This window comes from Equus przewalskii, chromosome 10, assembly GCF_037783145.1.
Source record: "Equus przewalskii isolate Varuska chromosome 10, EquPr2, whole genome shotgun sequence".
In the NCBI taxonomy this organism is placed as follows: Eukaryota; Metazoa; Chordata; class Mammalia; order Perissodactyla; family Equidae; genus Equus; species Equus przewalskii.
This window is the reverse complement of record NC_091840.1, coordinates 10,863,096-10,885,095: the sequence shown is the minus strand read 5'-3', so window position 1 is coordinate 10,885,095 and position 22,000 is coordinate 10,863,096. Positions and strand designations below refer to the sequence as shown.

Genomic DNA, 22,000 nt, shown 5'->3' with positions numbered 1-22,000 from the left:
ACTGAACTCTGAACACCATAAAATCAGAATCATGAATGCCAGTTACTGAGAAATGGAGTCTCAAAGCTGGCTATAGCTCTTCTGTAGAACTAAGTAACTACAAATCAAAATTTAGCCATCTTCAACCTCTTATGAGGTTTTCAGATGTGTCATCATTATTAGGTCAACAGATATAACTCTGTGTGTGTGTATGTGTGTCTGCATATTTATACATACTTTGAATTTGCTTTCTGCCGACTAATTTATTAAGTACATTCCTTCCTTCATTTAATCGTGTACTGAGGCACAACATTTTTATATAAAAATAAGAGACATTAAGAGCAATGGCTTTAGGGTTTGACTTTGCCCAAGAGGGAAATATATCATTATTTTTCAAGGATTTGTTTTTGAAAGCACTATTGCATGTGTTAACACGCGTAAGAGGTTTAATCTCAGTAAACAGGAAAACTGGCTCTCCTAATTCATTTTTTCCCCCAAGTTGACTTAACAGGTACAGTATGAGTCTTCACGTACTCCAGTTTACCTGCAGGGAAATGACAGTCAGGTTACAAAAAAGCATTATTTATAATGTCAGTTCCTGCCCTGCCAAAACTTGGTGACTCAGTTATGCAAACCATATAAAAGAATAGATTTTGGTATAAATACAAGTTTTGAAATGAGACCCTCTTTGCTGATATGAAGATCAGAAGCTGAAACACTGGCAACAGAATTTAAGTCTGTGTTATAAGTTTAGAGTTTCTCTATTGCTAACCACAGAAGCAATTTTCTAAAACACTTGTTCACAGTGATAATTCATTTGAATTTCTTTAACATTTGAAACATACTGGATGTAGTTCAAATCCAAATGCAGGAGAAGAAATGTCTGAATTTCATCCTACTTAGTACATTAAACTATCTACATAAGCACCTATGAAATGAGTAATGACATAACTTGGGTTTTCTTTTAATAATCATTTAATGATATTAATGTTATTTGTTCTATCATTAGTCATTAATGTCATTGGTGGCAGTAGGGTGCAGCATTTTATTTTTGCATGGTTGTAATACAAGTTTTATTTGTAACTTATATACAAGGGCTTTGAATATTAAAACATAAATTTATCGAAAGCCTGGATAAATATCAATTGAGGATATATGCCTGCAGAATGCAAACTCGTCAATGAAGGAGGAAAAGATTCATTGAAATCCTCAGATACTGATTAAATTTATTTTTAAAAAGGAAGAAACTCTCCCACAGAGAAGCACAAAAATTGAGCCAAATATTTGGAATTAGCTCTTGCATAAGGAGTAAAAAGCCACACTTTATATACTATAGTCAGGGTACAAATAATTTGGGAGGAATTAGTAAGTGTGAAAAATATAGGTCACATTCTATGATTTCTAGATTTGTCTGCACAGAGATGCTATGAAAAGTTATATTCTGCAGAAAATGGAGGGAGAAACACTAGATTTGAAATCAGCAGGCTTAGAATCCATATGTACAGCTTCCACTCACATGAGGAGCTTTCTTGGAACATAATTTCTATATCTCTATTTTCTTACAAATTAAAATTGGGATTTTGGAAATCACAGGAAGAATAAAACAGAAGAAAAGATCACATGGTACAGCCACAGCCAGAGGCAATGGATAAAGAAATGACAGTTAGATTAACGTTCCAACAGACCTGCTTACATCTCTTATTCTTCTACTCACTCATCTGTAAATCCCTCCCTGTCTAAAGAATAAAGTGTCAACTCCTCATGCTTGTCTTAAGGGTCTAAAATCTGGCCCCAATTTAACGTTCAACCCTAATATCCCTTTATTCAGCAATTTATTCAAATGCTGACCATCAATTGGAAAATTTACTTTCCAACCTTTGTCTAAGGCCACCTATATTTCCAGATATAGCTACACTGTGTTCCCAAACTCCTTGGATATTTACCTCTTCATTTATGATTTTAGCACTTAGGCACCGCACTAGATTGCTATGTTATTTAAAGACATCACATAGAAATATCTCTTTAAAAATATCTTATTCCCTCAACTAAGTTACTTTATTTATTAATCGTATCATTTTACTCATTAGTAGTAGTAGCAGCAGTGGTAACGTAAATAACTCCCATTATCTAAGTGATCAGTGTGTCAGGCATTTTATATATATTATTTCTAATCCCTATAACACTCTTTCACTAGCTAGTTTGATCAATCTTGCAAACACGATCAGGCTGACCCAAAGCCCAGGCTCTCCCCACTGTGCCACGTGTAACCAGTGTAAAGGTCAAATAATTTAGAACATCCTTGGAATTCAATGCATTGGGATTTTACTTGAAAGAACTGCAATTAAAAAAAAAAGTTTCAAGAGATCATACCCTTTGACCTAGTAATTCCACATTTGGAAACCTATTCTAAGAAAATAGTAAGAGATGAAGATTAATGTAAACATTAATCTACAAGGACAGTTAATGCATCCTCCTATGAGTATAAAACAAAAATGAATATAAAGGAATAAGGATAGGTGATGATTAATTAAAGTATGGTTCATAAAATATATGCAAACAAAATATATGCTTTCAAATGATTTTTAATTGAATGACAAATGCTACATAATTCTAAAAGGTATGATACATATGTATCAAAAAAATCACAAAATTGGTCTCAAAATTATAAAAAATATATACATAAAGATATAAAAATAGAAACAAAAATATAGGAAAAAGGGAAAGAGATACACCAAAGTATTCATAATGGTGGGAATATGGATTTATTTTATTTTCTATGTTTTCCTACATTCTTCTCTATTTTTAATGTTTATCTTGTACATTTTCCACAATGGGCAAGTATTGTTTTGACCAAAAAAAAAAAGACTTAAATATACTCATACACTTTGAAAACCACATGCACAAACTGTTAAGGTCCATATCCCCACAGCTAGATATTCAGGTATATACCCTTTCTTTCAAAAGTATCATTACAATATTGTTGACATTACTCAAAATATGTTTTGCATTTTCTTTGTAGTTTGTGGCATATTCCCTAAATGTTGACAATAGCGAGTAACCTTGGCTGTCTGAAGTTATCTTTCTGTTGTTGTTAGTTCTGAACAAAGCCAAGTTGCATGCATCTTACAGCAGGCTACTTGGCCTAAGGAACTGCCATGCATGTCAACAGAGGATGAACTGAGGCTGTAGGCTCATTACCTTTAAGAGAGCTAATGTGCCATTGGGACATTAGGGACCATTGTCATCACTGTGTGAAGAACCATAGTAACGGAGGGTCTGGCCCTAAGATGAATATGAGATTTTCAGAGTGTAATTGTCTCACCCACATGAGATAAACGAAGTCTTCCCGAGCACGACAGAAGAGTAAGTGACTAAATAATAACTTGGCTGCTCTGGAAGTGTGAGCTTCCTAAAGAACAATCCCACTTACTGCTGTTCATCTTAACATATTTGATGGAAAAATAAAGATCATGTTAATAGACACAGTAAGCACTCAAATGATTTCTCAATAAATGAATATATAATTTTGTTGTCATAAATGTAGCGACATATGCATATTTGCAAACACACAGGTACCTCACTTACCTAGAGGTCTTCCTCAACTATTCATAACACAGCAAATACAAGGACTAAAGCGTTTAAGTGCTCTGAGAAGCTAAAATAAATGTCATAAGTCCATATTCTGAAACATTTTACTCAAAAAGGAAACTGACCGACACAAGGTAACTCCAAATTTAGCATCTGCTCAATCTATTTCAAAAATATACATTTGGGGGCCGGCCTCGTGGCCGAGTGGTTAAGTTCTCATGCTCCGCTGCAGGCGGCCCAGTGTTTCGTTAATTCAAATCCTGGGCGCGGACATGGCACCGCTCATTGAACCACGCTGAGGCGGTGTCCCACATGCCACAAGTAGAAGGACCCACAACTAAGAATATACAACTATGTACCGGGGGGCTTTGGGGAGAAAAAGGAAAAAAAATAAAATCTTTAAAAATATATATATATGTACCTTCACTTTAAGCCCTTTAGATCATATTTGCTTTTACTTTACATATATTTTTTAACAACCTTGGTTACATAATTTCTGAGCCCAGTGCAGATTAGAATCAACAAATTAGATAGAGCATGGTGACAGTCTAGATTCAAGGCACGTTAGCAGAAGCAAAAATGAGAAATGAAGCCTGTCATTGATGATAAAGGAGGAAAAACAATCAAGAGACTCAAATACACTTAGTCTAGGGTCATTTAATGTAGAGGACAGTGATCTTACTGGACCCTAGTAGGCCAATTCCATCTCAGGTAAAAATGACATAGCTTATGATTATTACAATGATACTGAGTCATTATTCAGAAGTCATGTTATACTCAAAATTACTGTTACTTTCACTCATTTCATCGTTCAACTGACATTTATTGAGACCAACTTATTTACTAGACCACGTGCGAGGCAATGAAGATATAAAGATAAAAAAGACATGGTAATGAATTTCAAAAAGCTCACTATTGGTCAGTGGAAACAAACATAGGGAAAAAAATCGTAATTGCATGAGAGGAATCAAATATGCTATACTAGAAATATGTAGAGTGCCATAGGGACAATCAGAGAGTTTGAGGATGCATACAATATATCAGAGAAAATAATTTTCACCCAAACAAATCTGTTATTTAGAAAAGCCATTATGTGATATGCTGCATTCCCGGTATGACAGACAATTAAAACATCATTGCTGTGTTATTAGTGTTAACAAATGGCAAATAAAGCCTTGTGGAATAAATTCCGTTGCTTTAGAGGAAATAACGTCTGTGTAGGCAGCAGCATGCAGCAAGAACATGCCATTCTTAGAAGCAACATGTCATTTATACACAAAGTTACATGTATATAGAAAGATCTGAGGGCATAATAGGCATTTCAGGACATAAACTGAATGAGGAGGCAATCCCGTTTGCTCATAGGCTCTCAGCTTCCTCAACACAACTACATATAGTAGCCATCCTAAAGACTTCCTCATAAATCCTACTCCATTTCATTCCACTTCTCAGAAACTCTCCAGAATTTTTAAAAAAATTTTTGCTGAATCCATTTTAGCCCTTAATCCTAGGCTGCTTCATACTGTATTTTGTCATCAGATTTAACTGGTGCATAGTTGTCTTCTCAATTAGATTGTGAGTTCTTAGAGGGAAGGAACTGTTTCTCCCAGGGCTCTTACGTCTCCTATATCACCTAGCACATAGCTAAAGTACAAAGTAGCTGCTCAACAAACACATTTATTGAATTTAATATGAAGATTACATCTTATCAATGCTGTAAGTGAAATTGCCAAAGCTGTTTTCCAATAGGTAAGATTACATTCAGTGCCTTAAAATACCCTAGTAGATGACTTGTCCTCATAGCAGCAGATTGCAAAACCACCCTGTCTTCATTTCAAGTTAATCTGACATTTATTTATTACTTATTACTATTAATTATTACTGTGAAGATTAGTAAGTGGTTCTTAATACCTAGTAGATGCAAATGACAGGAGTTCTCTCTTATCATTGTGAAATTGGACTGCATGCATGGTTAATGGAAGTCTGAAAAGATATCTAATTGCTGGACATCTTCATATAAGCGCAAGGGAAAGATTTGTGCTCCTAGTGGAACAATCACCTTCTGCGTCATAAGAGCATTCATAATCTGACTGCAGATCTGGAATATGACTAATATTTGGCTCTAATACTATAGGTGGTTGCTGTGGAGGGAATCAGTAAGACCATAATTGTCATTTCCTTGGAAAAATTTAATCCACAGATGGATCCCAACACCCAACTGCATTTGTGTCCAAAATTCATGGGGATTTTTGCTAAATAAGGACTGATTCAGCCAAAAAAGACAGACTCTGACTAGAGAACTCTGTATCACTCAGGGCTCCAAAAAGCGTATTTACCCAAGCACTGAATGCTTCGGAACACTAGAATTTTCCTAAGGGGCAACACAGTGAAAAGTCACTTACTGGTTAAAATGCACATTTATATTTACTCTTTATAAGATGAAGCAGTGGAGTTAATCAATGCTATCATGCATTTACAAAGTTTCAGTTACCTACAAAATATAACCATTCATGTTTCCTTATTAGCTAAATAATTAACATAAAAATTCTATTCAGATTGGGAAGCTGCTTATTAAAATAATCAGTTTTTCTCTAACTTTCTACTTGAAGAAATAAGCCTTGCTGCATATGGGAGGTGAGAGTGATATTGATGGTAAAGATTAGCAAACATATATTTATTTGCCCCCTCCCAGAACTAAATTTATACAACCAATCATAATCTTGTAACTTTGTATTCTTTTCTTTAAAGATTTTCCTATCATATGAAACTTTCTGTATTCAGTTTATTTGGAGTCGAATAGTAAAGTAAAACAATTCCAATCCAAATTTCAGAAAAATGGCATCTCTTTCTGAGTGACAGATCTCCAAAAGACTCGTTACCTGGAAATAAAAGTGTTGCCTCTCTGAGTTTACAAGGTTTGGAAAATTCTTAGCCATCTACTAGTGCACAGACTGAATCATAATAAAGAAAAGAACATATATAAATGATTAATAGCCCCCTTCCAATTAGGCTTAATATGTTGTAAGGGATTATTTAGACCTCTCCTGCCTGTTTCTTAGCAGAAATCCATGAGGAAACACATTTCAGAAGCAGTGGAGCGAGCTGTTACTCATCGTCTGTCCTTTGGCTGTATAGCGTTAGTCTGTCTATCTCCAGGTTCTTTGAGCTTTGGGTTACAGCCTGGGTTCCTATACATCCCCCTATGTTGCTGAGTTAATTCAAGCTGTTTATAAACAATACATGACTTAACAAATGTTAACGTAGACCTCCCTTGTGTGAGGCATTGTTCCCACGCACGGGCCTTTAAAAGGCAAGACAACCGGTTACAGGGCTTGAAGTACTGTGTAATTTCAACAAACGGAATGAAACAGCAATGCGTTTGGCTATCAGAGCAGTCACACGTCGTCCACAACCTATTCCACACGCTTGTAATTTCAGTATCTTGCTCAGTGCTAGGGAAAGAGGCACACTTGCTAACGGAGGACGAAGTACGTATCTGCAAAACCTCAGCATATTTCACCAGCACCTCCTAGGGGCCATGTGTGGGTATGAGGCTAGGAGGTGGGCACCAGGGTGCACCGGCGCAGACCCTTCCTTGAATTGTCGGTTTCACCTCTCCTACGCACAAAAACACACTCAGGCTGTGCCGCTCAGAGTACAAGCTAGTTTGTTGAAGTAGTTTGGCAACTCTAGGAGGTCTTTTAGAGGTTTAAATAAACTGCACGAAAGGCGCATTTGGTCGCTTGAGAAAATAAACATTCAACACACACTCAGGGATTTCGAATTCGGTGTAAGGAAAAGACTCCTAAAGATATTATGTCCTCTAACAGCAAAGCTTCATTATGACACCAAAGTTCTCAGAGACCTGTGCACTTACTCTTCAATTTACACACACTCACACACAAACAAATCCTGTAACGTTCCAGGATCCAGACCGGGTTAACACTGAACTCGACATGGGTTTTTAAAGGGTCTGCATGCTCTTGCCTGGTTGCTGGGAATGAGGGCTGGGAGGCGCTGATGCGAGGGCAGAGCTGAGTGGCTGTAGGAGTTGCTGTTCCAGAGAATTCACTACTCTGTAATTGCTCTGATTTTAGATCAGCAGAGCGTGCCGGGCGGTGGTGGAGAAAGAGATTGAGGGCGGACAATGCGAGAGGGAAGGAGTCGTTCACCGTTCAGAGAAGTCTAGGCGCTTTGTAAGTAATTCACGAACAGTCGGGAGAAGAAAAGAGCCAAGCGGCTGTGCAGTTGCAACACTGGTGTGCCTCTAAATCCAGCTGGGTTCCGCGCGCCGGTCCCGGTCCCGGTCCCTTTCCCCATTTAATTCGCGGCTCCTTCGCGCCACCGCAGGTTCTGCGGGGGATTCGGGGGACGTGAGCTCTGGGTGGGAAGGAGGGGAAAGGGAGACGCGCCCGGGCTGAAATGCAATCCTCCCCGGCTGTAAACGTTTCGCCCCGGCATTGGCACCTCGCAGGCCCTTCGAGGAGCACGCATAGGACAGCCGCCACCGAGGAGAGAGAAAGGGAAGTGTGGGGCTCCGAGCGGAGTAGGAAGCTTTGCCCAAGGCCAGGCTGCAATTAGGCGGCCGCAAAAGCCCGGCTGCGGAGCTTCCCACCTGCTGCTGTCCCAGCTGGGGCGCAGCTTCCTCCTCCCCAGCTGGGGCCGGACTCCCCGACCGGGCTTGGAGGGCGGAGGGGGAGGAAGCGGCGGCAGGTTCTCCTCGCAGGCGGCCCGTAGCATCCTCCCCTCCCCGCCGGCGTTCCCGGGGCCGGCTGCGAGGCCAGGCGCCCTGCGATTGGCTGGCAGCGGCCGGGGGTGGAGCCAGGCTGGCCGGTATCTCGTGGACTGCCTCAAAAGAGCCCAGGATATTGCAGAGCGCACTAGAGTCCTGGCCAGCGCGCCGCCTTCCCCGGCGCCGGCAAGCTGGGTCTTAAGAATTCTGGTTTGCTTGGGCTCACTCGCTTTTACAAACTACTGGATCTTACATGCCTCTGTACCCCCCACTTCCACTCCATGTCCCCATGCTCCTGCGCCAGCAACAGGTAAGGGCTGCTGTGTGTTTTCTTCCCTCCTTCTCTCTCGCTGCCTGTGTGTCCTAGGGAATGGACTCGGGCTGCCGTCCCCGACCCTACCCTCTCCCGCTGCTCCAGAGGTGCCCAGCTGTCACGCTGTTGTAGCACTCACTCACGCTCCGGAGTCCCAGATCATGCCTATAGAGTTTGTGTGCGCACCAGAACATCCCCAAGAGCTAAAAATACTGAGACATGCTTGGAACAGTTGAGCAATAGAAACAGATTTCTCTGCAGCATCTGTTTGTGCTCATAACTTCCAATGCACCAGCTGTAGCGAGATACTGAGTTTGGAGACAAGGGCGAGAGAGCCTGCATTCGGTTCTCGCTCTAAGGGGGGGCGGAACGAGGAGGGGCACGCGTCTAGAACGCTGGTCTCAAACCTTGGCAAACCTTGGGACTCAGCGCTAGTTGATCCTCGGCTTCTTTTTTTTCCCTTTCCTTTGTCATTGCTTCAAGCGCAGCTTCGCGTTCCAAACAGAGCGAGCGTCTCAAAGTTGCGTTGCTGGGGAAGAGAGCGGGAGCCCGAGTTGGATTTGAGCCTGAAGATCGCAAAACTTTCACATCATATGTCACTCTCCCCTAAGCAACTTGTTAGTCTTAGAAATAATAGTATTAATACTTAAGTTGGAGACAGCGTGGTTTCAGGGAAGCACAGTGGTCAAAACGACTTGGTTCTGAAAAAAGATTGCATCATAACGTGGACTCATCATGACAACTGAAAAAAAATAGAGATAGGAAATGGGCAGTTTAATGTCTGTGTCTGGGTAAGCGGATCAGTAAGATGGTAACTAGGATACGGCTGTGAATCCTGGGGATTTTCATAAACTCAGAATTTACCTGTTAGGAAATAACGCATTATTTGAAAACGTGTTTTGGGTATGCAAAGAACGCATATTGCCTTTTGCCTCTTGTTTTCCTTTTACATTAATAATCAATAGGCTGTCAGATTTCCTCTCATTAACCTTTGCATATCTGCTGAATATGACCTGTGCATTTAGTTTTTTCCTGATCACTTCCACCCCCACCCCAAGGATTTTATTTATATTTGCCATTATCCAGAAAAATCTCCATGCTCAGGAGATAGAGATGTTACTTCAAGGATGATGGGAGGGGTGAGAGTTGGGGTCAAGGTCATTTCATTTTGCTTTCAGCCCCTCCCCCTCATGTTTTGGTGGCACTGTCTTATGTTATTAGTATCCGTAGGAATATTTCTTCTAAACTCTTGCGAATTTGGCTTTTCCTTTTAAGAACACACAGTATTTCTCCTTCCTTCAGCCTCTCCCGTTGTGGAATCCCTGGTCAGCTATAGCGTCCTTGTATGACTTTTGAGTAGCCTGAAAGATTGACCACATCTTTTCCTGAACAGATGGATTATTTCACCTTTGTGATTTTTAGTGTATATTTTTGTTCACCAAATATGTGTATTTTTCAGCCTTTGCAAGTGCTCAGGGATGCTACATGCGCTGTTGAGTATAAATGTTATGGTGCTCACATAGATAAATGGGTATCTATTTATGCCCCCCCTTCTCCCCTCCCCCTCCCTTCTGTTTACTAAGCTTCTAAGAGGTTGCCTGCTAGCAGTTGTGCGCACATAGCAACATGTGCCCAGAGCACACTCAGGCTGCTCTATATGGCGTCAGCTGGGGAATAGCCGCTCTAAACACTCATTAGCAGACCTCTGTGTCAGCCCAGTACACTTTCTCTTACTATCCTTATTTCCTATCCTTAGTTAGAAACTTTCTTATTCACTGCACATCATGAGCATATATTGAGGCATCTATTTTCATTTATTCTTCATAATTACATTTTTCTGGTTTTTATAATCCATATTGGAAATATTTCCTATATGATAAAATTGATTTTCAGTCACTCATTAATACCATGTTATCTCCTTGACCTTGTATTTATCCATAGCTCTCTCTCCTTTAACATCTACCTAAGATTGAAACACTGGACTATTTTTTTCCATCGCTTATGCTTAATTTTGGCTCAGCCTATAAATAGTCTTAACATGAACAGCACCACATGTAGCCTCTCCATTTCCCAGAAATACTTTCTACCTCATTGGTTGTGGCCTGGGTAAAATGATTATTTGTGTCTATTAAATTTACATCAGGCCCTTAGATATTTTGGCTGAAAGGAGAATTTACGCATTGTTCATCAAATCAGATACCAATTCTCCTGAGTAGTAGCCATGAAGGAGTCAGGTCGCGTACTGTTCTCATCTACACTTAATCAAATGTTTCTCAGAGAATTATTATGAATATATGCCTAAAATAAAATTGCACGAAAGCCCTATTCCTAAGGAAAGTTTTTCCCAGATGCTCATGAATTGGTGATTTTCAATGAGAAAAGAGCAGGCAAGGAAGTTTTCTGTATGCATAAAGCCACTCGGGCGTGTAGGCAGGTTGATAGGGAGAGCATTTTTTGTGGTGAAATATTGAGACCATTACCCTATCAAACTGTGTCATGTTCTAGATTTTTGCTATGTAAATCAGCTCCACAAAAGTCTGAATATACATAATGTGTGTGCATACATATACACACATAAATCTGTTTTGGAACGTATCTATTTGAAGTGACAAAAGTTTCCATTTTGCCAAAAAGCTGTTTTTTCCCCTTTCCAGGCAGAAATGGTAAAATATCTAAATGATGCTCCGCATGTGGAACAGATTCTGTCATTAGCAATGGAAATAAGACGATAATAGTCGCTCAATACAGGCTATTTTCAAGGTTCTAAATGTGGAAAGCTATTCGTAGGAAGCTGGTATTGTGTGTTTTGTGGAATTCAGACTAATGTCCTGGGGTCAAGATTTTTGGAAGGTCGTAATTCAGTCTTTAGATTTCATATGGTTGTTATGCTTTAATCTGGAAAGAGTGCAGACATAAGTCAAAAGAAATTTGAGACTGTCTACACATGGTCCCTAATGGTAACTCAGATGCAAGGATTGTTTTGAATCATGAAAAGGGAATTTCTTGGTGTCAGCTTATAATATAAGATTCTGAAGTCAATCAGAACTCAAGGATGCAAGCATTATTGAAATGAGGCTCGTTTCTCCCCTTTTTTGGAAAGTATACTGGCATTAGATGTTATATTATTATCTTTGTTTTTGTGTAGAAATGTTTGGCAATTTCATATGAGCCAAATAAGCTGAAATCACTGTTAAAAAAATTCTTTCCATGTCCAGGATCTAGAACCCTGAGGAACAGGAGTCTTGTTTCTTTTGTCCAAGTACAAACTTCATAGGGAAGCAGACAAAACATTGAAGCAGGTGGAAGACTGGGAAGGCACAGTAACTTCTTTTTATAAAGTAATTCAAAGGCACTTTGAAATCGGGCATCACTTAGGTGTCAAAAGCTGCCAAAATGTAACACACATTGCAATTTTCACAGATGACTAATCTCAGGAAAAATGTGTTGGGGCACATTCTTGCATAATAACTTGGATAAAGAAGGAGAAGTGAAAAAGACTTTAACAAGGCATTTTCAAAGACAGTGCACCTTGCCTCTGTTTAAGGGGGTGCACAGAACAGGGTTGATGATTTGCTTTATTTGTTTGTATTTGGCTGGGCTGAAATCGATTCTGTTAACTGCTTCATCTTAATGTGGTTTCAGGGGAGAAAGGAAAAGTGGAGTCTCGTTATCAGGGCTTCAACAAATTTCTGATCCTTTCCATCTGTTTTTCATTGTCCCCCCGTATTACAGGAGGTAGAGTGGGTTCTTTGAAAAGGAGAGAATCACTTTTACTTTTTAGTTCTATGCTATATTAGTTCATTAGTTTATACTTGGTAAAGAAAACACCTTAGACTTTCTTTTGGTCAAGGAAAAAATAGTTTCTTTGGAACGAAGATGGAAAATTAAAGTAAATAGGTGGTTTTTATCCAGGGGAGAATGAGGCATGAGGAGAAAACTGAAAACTACTATTTGTTCACATTAGGTAAAGGTGTGTGCCTTCTCCATGGGAGCATATAGCAAACAGCAGCCCTCAAAGTGAAAGTAAGCTGACTGACATTTATGATCTATTCTTACAAAGTTGTTTCTGTTTGGGAAAACACAGGATTGGACCCGCGTGAAATGAGTTCCTGCCTTATCTCAATCCGATAAAGACCTGGTCCTTTGGCACAAAGGTGCTTGCTTCCTAGCCTTTCATTACACATGGCAGTCCCATCTCCAGGGAATTTCAGGACTCTTATTGCTAGGCAACAGAATCTCTCTTTCCCCCAGAGCTAACCTGCATCTTCAAGTCAGAATCATTTGCACTAACAGAGATGTTATCAGGCATTTCTGCATAGCGCCTGCTTTAAAGTGTGCGAAGTGATGGAGCAAGCCCAAACAGTTTCCAGAAACTGGGATCCATTTCAGATGATTATAAGGGCTGTCTACTCAGTTTTATCATTTAAACAAAATAGTCTGTTCCTTCCGATTTCAACCATGTCATCAAGGGCTCTAAGAGTCTCCCATAATGCACCTGGAACTCAATTAATATTAATATTCTGCTTTCATATGAAATGTTCTCTAGAAATGTCTGAGTTCTTAAAGCTTCGTGACAAATCTTGGACTTAGAAAGTCTTTCTTCTGCTTAATAATTTGGGACCCTAGAAAGTAGAGAAGGCAAAAGAAGAGGCTAAGAGAGGAGAAGTAAATTGTTAAAATAGGATCTTCTAGACGGCTGGCCAAAAATAAGAGAAAAATGACCTGAACTTTTGGTTGAAAGACTGACACAAAAAACTAACTCTTCTAAGTTTAATGACTTTATGCTTTTAAATAAAATAAAAAATATTTTTTAGAGTACAAAGAAATTAAAGTCCTGTAATTCAATGCTGAGTATTTTTATCTATATCTGACTCTGTGTCTTGCTAGCAAATGTTGCTTAGAGAGTAGAACCCGTTAATAATGACTTCTTTTGTAATAAATGATCTCTCTTTTTTTGCAGGACATGTTCTCTGGATGTCAGCTGAGTTGCTAAGGTAACTCTGCATGTCAGTAGACAGACCTTGGTAGAACCTCAAGGCTCCTGGAGACCTCCATCTCTCCTTACATTTTTTGCATGTGTGTGTCTTCACTGAACATTCAAAACTGTTTCTCCAAAGGGTTTTGCAAAAACTCAGACTGTTTTCCAAAGCAGAAGCACTGGCGTCCACAGCAGAAGCGATGGGCAGTGTGCGAACCAACCGCTATAGCATTGTCTCTTCGGAAGAAGACGGCATGAAGTTGGCCACCATGGCGGTTGCAAATGGCTTTGGGAACGGCAAGAGTAAAGTCCACACTCGACAACAGTGCAGGAGTCGCTTTGTGAAGAAAGACGGCCACTGTAATGTTCAGTTCATTAACGTGGGTGAGAAAGGACAACGGTACCTCGCAGACATCTTTACCACATGTGTGGACATTCGCTGGCGGTGGATGCTGGTCATCTTCTGCCTGGCTTTCATTCTCTCATGGCTGTTTTTTGGCTGTGTGTTTTGGTTGATAGCTCTGCTCCATGGGGATCTGGATGCATCTAAAGAGAGCAAAGCTTGTGTGTCTGAGGTTAACAGCTTCACGGCCGCCTTCCTTTTCTCCATTGAGACCCAGACAACCATAGGCTATGGCTTCAGGTGTGTCACGGACGAATGCCCAATTGCTGTTTTCATGGTGGTATTCCAGTCAATCGTGGGCTGCATCATTGATGCCTTTATCATTGGTGCAGTCATGGCAAAGATGGCAAAGCCAAAGAAGAGAAATGAGACTCTTGTCTTCAGTCACAATGCTGTGATCGCCATGAGAGATGGCAAGCTCTGTTTGATGTGGCGAGTGGGCAATCTTCGGAAAAGCCACTTGGTGGAAGCTCATGTTCGCGCACAGCTCCTCAAATCCAGAATTACTTCTGAAGGGGAGTACATCCCCCTGGATCAAATAGATATCAATGTCGGGTTTGACAGTGGAATTGACCGTATATTTCTGGTATCCCCAATCACTATAGTCCATGAAATAGATGAAGACAGTCCTTTATATGATTTGAGTAAACAGGACATTGACAATGCAGACTTTGAAATTGTTGTGATACTGGAAGGCATGGTGGAAGCCACCGCCATGACCACACAGTGCCGTAGCTCATATCTGGCAAATGAAATCCTCTGGGGCCACCGCTATGAGCCTGTACTCTTTGAAGAGAAGCATTACTACAAAGTGGACTATTCAAGGTTCCACAAGACTTATGAAGTACCCAACACTCCCCTTTGTAGCGCCAGAGACTTAGCAGAAAAGAAATATATTCTCTCAAATGCTAATTCATTTTGCTATGAAAATGAAGTTGCTCTCACAAGCAAAGAGGAAGATGACAGTGAAAATGGAGTTCCAGAAAGCACTAGTACGGACACACCCCCTGACATAGACCTTCACAACCAGGCAAGTGTACCTCTAGAGCCCAGGCCCTTACGGCGAGAATCGGAGATATGACTGACTGATTCCTTCTCTGGAATATTTACTTTAAAACACAGTCTGTTGGTCAAAGGCCCCAGTTATTCAGACGACGGTACTGGCGAAGAGGTGGGTCAAGGCAAGTGGCCACAAGGGACTGAGGCTAACACAGTGGTTTCAAAGAAAGACTGTAAGCTCGAAGATTCATGTAAAGCACTTAACATGCTTCCCCATGACCTGATGGCACATACGTGTTGTAGAATAAGTTATGGGGTTTTTATGTTTTGTTTTGTGTTTTTACAAAACTTGAACTTGCAGGCAAGCCTTGGTTGGGTGTTTGACTTATCCAGAATGCTTCTCTTTAGGGAACAAGAATGTTTTTAATGGCATAACAAAGGCAAGACTCTGCCTTAATTTTTGAAAAGCTGCTAACTACATGAACACAAATTGTCTTTTTGTTGCAGTGTAGTTTTTGTTTCGTGTAATTTAAAAGTCAGTGTTGAACTTTATTGAAAGCTCATGACATGCGCTTCAAAGTGGCAAGTATTTGGCTATTAGCTGCCAAAAACGAGAGCCTGATTTTTTGAGGCCAGTAATTTGTTTGCTAGAATTGATTTTCTCTCTCTCTCTCTTTCTCTTTGGTTACATAAGGGCATTATGTAACACTAGCCAAATGGTAGCCTCTGGGTTGGTTTGTTGTTTTTTTTTCCCTCCATGATGTTAATGGGTTATCTCAAATTTTAAGTTAGACTACCTAAAATAAATACCAAAGATAATGCACATTTTTGCACAGTGGAGCTTATACTAAAAAGGAAAGAAAGCCCTCCGGCTGCCTTGAAATAAGAGACAATAACTTTGAACCTCAGCAAGACCTTGAACTGCCCTCTCCTTTTGCACCTTATTCAGAAAATAGAACATCATACACAGAGTCTAGTAAGTGTAGTGCTTTTTAAATTGTGTTCTTTCATGTAACTTTCGTATTACAGGAGGAAGAGGAAAGGGAAAGTAAAAGTCACACACACACATAACACAATATCAACATCTTTTCTTTCCTGTGAGGTAGTGCCAGCCAGGCTAACACAGAAGGTGAGAGATGGTATGTGCTCTTAGACTTTTCTGGGTTTTCCCTTTTTGCACATTCCAAAATTTATTCCATAAGACAAGACCTAGGTTGAAGTTATTGGCATCCTCAAAACTGAGCCATCCAACATGAAAGACAAATAGGTTTAAACCCTTGCGGCTGAATTCCTTGCCCTGACTGTCAGGACATTTCTAACCTGACATTGCCTTCAAAAGATGCCACACCTGGCCTCTAGGCTGGTTCTTCCAATCAGTCTGTCTGGAGTGAGTCCTACAGTGTCTGTATTTGCTGCCGATGCCAAAATGAAGAGGCAGTGAGATGAGGACAAGACACTTTGATCTAGCACGTCAGCTCAAGTATTCAGCAGGGAGAGGAAGGTTGCTTTCTTTGATGGTAGAGGGTAGGAACGAAAATGTCTCAGTATTTTAGGGTCAACAAGAGCCATAAAACATATAACACAGTCACAAGTAAGGGAGATAATGGCCTAAAAGCATTATTTCCTCTTATGAATCCACACTCCTGATTGAATCTGAGCTGATCCTTGTCGCCTGTGGAGCCCTAAGGCAGGTTACTAAGGACATGTTGTTTTCCAGAAGCCTCTCCTGCCTGGCTGCCTGACTTGCTAGAAACTTTTTATTTTTTTTCCGGCCTGGCTCAATAGCGAAACTCTTTTTTTGGTTTAAAGTTCTTTATTGGTGAATTCTCGTGTTGCTGACTTTTGAATTGGAGTCTCAAAATCAACTCTCTTATGGTATTATATCCCTGTATGCCATTAAAAAACAGCTTGTTCTAGAATCCTGTGTTTTGTAACTTGATGTTTGTGATGGTCTCTGGTTTCGAACAGCCATATCTGAATGAGGTGCCTGCAATAATATGACAGTTTCTGCTGTTCTCAGCCTTCAAAGTCAATGGGTTTGAAAGCTATGGTGTTATTTTCATTGAATCCAAGATAGAGATGTCAAATGTGTGGATGCTATGTTAAATCCAAATTTAAAGGCAGGTTTAGGAAGTTGAGTAGAGAGTTGGAGGGATTGGGATTGAGTAGACAAGAGAATTTATAGAAGAGGCAACCATTTGGCCGTTGACAGTGAGAGGGTATCGAGGGCTTCAGCTGCTGCTATTTCAATATTTTGCAAAGGAAAATAATCAAACCAAAGAGTATTCAGTGATAAGTAAATTAAATGAAGATACGGTGGAGAATGGGGGTGACCAGAGAGAAGGCTCCTCCCAAACACACAGTGCTGCCATTTCAAATGACTTGAGATATTTGAGAGGGGGTGGGTACGGGGGCAAGAATGAGGGAGGGAAATCTTTCAACTTCTTTCTGAAAAAGAGAAAAAAAAATCTAACATTTCTGGTGCACAGGTTTGTTTTTTTTTTTTCAAGAAAATTTTGCAGAAGCTATGTTTTTAAAGTGTACATTTTATAAAGTTTATCAGATATTTTCATATTTAAAGCCAAATGTAAATAGATGTCTGTAAAGGAAAAAAATTGCCATAGAAAGTATAATTTCAGTGCAGCAATTCTGAGAGCTAGTACCTATATGCTACCGGTTAGCATGGTTTTAGCAAATATTTACCAGCCTTATAAGGTTCGTATTGCTATGTTCTTCTGTTATTTATTTCAGCATGGACTGATCATTTGAAAGCTTTTTCTAGTTATTAGTATTTTAACAGTTACAAGCTTTAAATGGCAATTTTTCTTTGTCAAGAGCCAAGACACAGGTAATGCACAACATTTTTTGCTGCATTTTACCTTCAAAACGTTTGTCCTTGTTGACTGGGTCTCCTTAATTAGTGTACACGTCATTAGAATGCAGACTGAAGAGACTCATCGTGAATATCTGGGGTCTATTCCAGATACGTGTTGCTTCTCTATTGCAAGCAAACCCCTTCTGAATTTACTTAGGAATTATTCCCTTTTAAAGAATTTTTGCCCATATCTAGATGGGCATTATATTTTTGGGAGGAGGCATAGATTCTTGGTTATGCTATTTTTAAACAAGAGGTAGACAAAGTGAATTCTATTTTGATTATTGAGAAAGGAATAGTTTTCTATCCCTCTAAGAGTATACTTGAATCAGACATTCTAAGGATGTCACCATAGCACTGTAGTCATTTCCAAATTCCTGGAGAAAGTTTGTTTTACTTTGTTTTTATTCTATTAATGCATTATTTCTTCCCTTCACTTCCTTTCTTCTCTATAAACTCCCATCCCAAACCTTGATGTTTGTTCCGATGAGCTCTGTCCCCCAAATCATGTTACCCTTTCAAATAACAAATGTCAGTTCGTATTTCATTATAAGCCACTCAGTAAAGGTAAAAAGCTTGTTCTGAGAAGTAGAGTGAGTTCTTTTTCACTCTGTGTCTATACTGTTAAAGTGAAAAAAAAAAACAAGTGTTGCACCGTCACCTCCCCACTCCCAACTAGAATCTCTTTTCTAGTTCTGTTGGGTTTCAGCTCTGGGCTCTGGACGAGTTGAACAATCCCGGCTTTTGACAATCATGATAGTTATTATTTTCCCGTTTGCCGTCTTTTTGTATCTAAAGTCTTCCTATTGTACTGCACAAACCATGGATTGTACATATTTTTATATATTATGTCTTATTTTATTATTTCTAAATAAAAAATAAAAAATTGAGAAGAAATTGGTGCAAGAATCTTTGGGCTTCCTGTAGAATCGTTGAGATATAAAGCAAATGTTTCCAAACAATATGGTATAAACCCTGATAGTTTGAATGAATAGAGCCATAGAAATTGCCTAAACAGACAGCTATGGGGGGTGGGGAGGGGTGCTTAGATTAGTTTAATCCAAGTTAGAGGAAGTCAAGCTCATATTTTGTTTTTGGACAGAGTGGCCTAGGTAGAGAAAAGATAGAAAAGACCAAAAAAACAAGTAAACAAACAAGACTAACAAATAATATTATAAAGTTGAGATTTTGATTCTCTGTTTAATGATAATAGTTACTCTGCATTGAGCCTAGACTATGTGTAGAGTTCTGCCTTATATATTATCTTATCTCATTCCCAGAAAACAAATCAGGATATCATTATTCTCATATTATAGATCAGGAGTTGGTAAATGCCTTCCATAAAGAGCCAAATAATAAATATTTTTGGCCTTGCAGAATAGTCTTTAACTCTGCCCTTATAATGTGAAAGCAATCACAGATAATATGAAAACAAATTATGTGGCTGTGTTTCATCAAAATTTTACTTATAACTACAGGTAGTAGGCCAGATTTGGCCTGTGGCCTGTCATTTATTGGCCTCTGTCATAGATGAAGAAACAGGCTGGATTTTCAAGCTAATGAATCCCCGAGATGGTATTGGAATTTGGATTTTATCTGCTTCCAGACCTAGTTTAATCCACTAAGATATATGTTGTTTCAGGGCGCAAAGTTACCAAGGATATGCAGTCTCAGAGAAAATGCCACTTCCTCTGGCAAATTTGGAATGACTTAACTGTTTTTCACGATTGGAAATACTGAGAAAATCTGCATTCTGAAATCCAGGTTGCTCCTTAATATTTTTTCTTTAATAAACACCCATATGGCACTTATTATGTTGCCCAGAGAGGTTGAGCACCTTGTGCAAGCGCACAGCTGGTGAGTATTAGAGCTGAGATTTAAACTGAGGCCATTCAGCACGGGGCTGTGCTTTTTATCACTCCTCTATGCTTTCCATTTGGAGACATTGTTGATAAAAGTGTCACCATTTAATCTAAGATCTTTCTGCTTCTCGGTTTTTACTCTTCTCGGTGACGAAAACGCATTCTTTTTCTCCAGGCAGAATACAGGAGCACAGGATTCTTGCCTCCTTCATAACCTGCTCCACATTTCCTTGTCTAGTTCTTGGAGAGAGAGAACAACTCACAAGGGTAGACTAATTACAATTTTAAGCGTTGGTTATGGGATTTGGGTAGATTTCAAACTTCAGATTAATTTCAGTTAACTAGGAATTGCTTAGTCTTATCTTGAGGCAAAACCAAAAAGTCTGTTACTAACCAAACTGCAGGCACCCTACGACAGCATACACTTCTGCTTGCTTCCCACTGTAGGCAGCCAAAGGTGTTACAGGATCCTCTTGGTGACTGTTCCTATTACGCAAGAAATATACTGGTAACTCCAGGCAGTGCACTGAATGCTATATGGGCCTCACCTCTACTTCTTAAAAAATTTTTATTAAATATATATGCAAAAAGAAAAGGCAGAAGTGGAATTTCAAAGACCTTCTGCTTAGCCCTTTCCAGTGACAGTCGAATAAACTCTAGCCTTCTTAAGCATCAGCTCCCCAGAAAATACTTGCAAAGAAGAAAATAAATTTACCTCTAGAAATTTCCATTTTAGAGCTAGCAAAACTGATTAAATCAATCAGATTTACTTTCTCAAATTTTTAAATAAACCAACAAATAAATAAATGAAGACTAGCTCTATGCACCTTAAGTGAAGAACCAAGTCGATGGTTAGCATATTTCAAGACCCCAGAGCCTTTTTTTCAAAGTGGTTCAGATCAAGGATTCTAGCGATCTGATGATTTGAGTCAATATATCAGGGTTGTTATAATGACATTTAGAAAATATATATACATAATTACAAGGTAATACCTGCAAGGCACGAGTACAATAAGACTATTGTAGTACCTGGTTCTGGAGTAAGGTGACCAACCAGGACAGAGGGATTTCCCAGGCTGCAGGACTTGCGATACTAAAACTGAGAAAGTTCTAGGCAAACTGTGATGAGTCAGTCATCTACGTTGGAAGCTAGAGAAGCAGAAAGCTTGGGGGAAGAGAGGAGAGAGACAGTTAAGAAGAATGTGGAAGGGGGGCAGTTTAAGAAAGGTGAGGCGCATTCAGCACGAGTGTTCCTAACTAGTTAGAATAATAATGATGAATAATTACACATAAATGGTTCTCTCCAATAACTGAAATTTGTTGCCTCGAGGGCATTCATTATTTTGTAGGAACAGTTTTCTAAAATCCTATACAATTCTCTGCCTCATTCAAGAAGTGATTTGTATTATTTCACGTTTCCTTGTGTGACACAAGCGAATAGATGCATCTCTTCCTGGTGGGATGTGCTTTTAAACATTTGTCTCTTAAACCATCAGCTGCTGTTTTGTCCACTGTCAGAAGTCTCCTAGCATCCTTTAGGTTTTTGCTTCTGATCCACTTTGTTGACGAAATCAGATAATCTATTATAAGGACTTTATGACTAATATCAGAATGCCAAGCAGGCCAGAAAGGTGCATGTGAGACACAAAAGACTTCGCCTGAATGTAGGGGTTTTGTGGTGACGGTATTCATTTTCAGAGATCTTTTTTATGTCAGGTTTGAGCTTATATTCTGAGAGATTGACGCTGTTAAGGAGTTTGACTTCTAGAAAATTCTATTCAATTTGGCAAAAAATTTATTGAGGAATTATTACATGGTGCTGGTTATTCAAATTCTTCTACGTGGACTTTGTCTCCAATGGATCACGGTTTGGAAAATGGGTGCTACAGTTGTATATTAATTTTGTCTTACAACTGAGAAAAGTAACTGAGTGTTAGATATAAAAAATTTGTGTATAATAATAACTACCAACTATTTAATACTTATGGTGTATCAGGCCACAGTGCAAAGATACAGTCCTAGCCCTCCATAGACAGAAATTTTTACTTGACTAAATATTTTTTCAGGCATATCACCATGGATTCAAATATTTTTGCAATACCTTATTAGGAATCCTTTATGATGATTTTGTAAAAACTTTGCTCCCATGGACTCTGTTCCTTCACTTCTTCATGCTAAATGACTACTCTGACCCCAGACTGCTTAGGTGAGGTTTGTGAAATCAACTTTGCCTCAGCACCTCCCCAGTCCTGACACATGAGCCAAAAGACA

General features: G+C 39.4%; 2 protein-coding genes across 3 annotated transcripts in view; one reads left to right on the top strand and one right to left on the bottom strand.

Moving 5' to 3' along the window:
• LOC103552375 (uncharacterized) overlaps nt 1-9,495 on the bottom strand; it is a 55,450-nt gene extending 45,955 nt beyond the window's left edge. Inside the window, exons 1-3 of the mRNA XM_070561223.1 lie at nt 9,477-9,495; nt 9,020-9,178; nt 7,555-8,490 (exon numbers count right to left, since the gene is read on the bottom strand). Of these exons, the coding sequence (XP_070417324.1) occupies nt 7,835-8,490; nt 9,020-9,178; nt 9,477-9,495 (834 nt within the window). The 3' untranslated portion in view covers nt 7,555-7,834. The remainder of the gene's footprint in view (nt 1-7,554; nt 8,491-9,019; nt 9,179-9,476) is intronic.
• Nucleotides 7,567-18,764, top strand: KCNJ2 (potassium inwardly rectifying channel subfamily J member 2). 2 transcript variants are annotated; one of them, XM_070560121.1, is made up of 2 exons: nt 7,567-7,763; nt 13,573-18,764. In XM_070560121.1, the coding sequence occupies exon 2, from the start codon at nt 13,791-13,793 to the stop codon at nt 15,072-15,074; it is 1,284 nt and encodes a 427-aa protein (XP_070416222.1). In that variant the 5' UTR covers nt 7,567-7,763; nt 13,573-13,790; the 3' UTR covers nt 15,075-18,764. The 2 variants fall into 2 exon arrangements, with proteins under 2 accessions (XP_070416222.1, XP_008520547.1); XM_008522325.2 differs by lacking the exon at nt 7,567-7,763 and adding an exon at nt 8,361-8,609.
• The last annotated feature ends 3,236 nt before the right edge of the window (nt 18,765-22,000 follow it).

Excerpts from the sequence above, each read along its gene's own strand:
- KCNJ2 (XM_070560121.1), top strand. The coding sequence starts at position 13,791 with ATGGGCAGTGTGCGAACCAACCGCTATAGCATTGTCTCTTCGGAAGAA.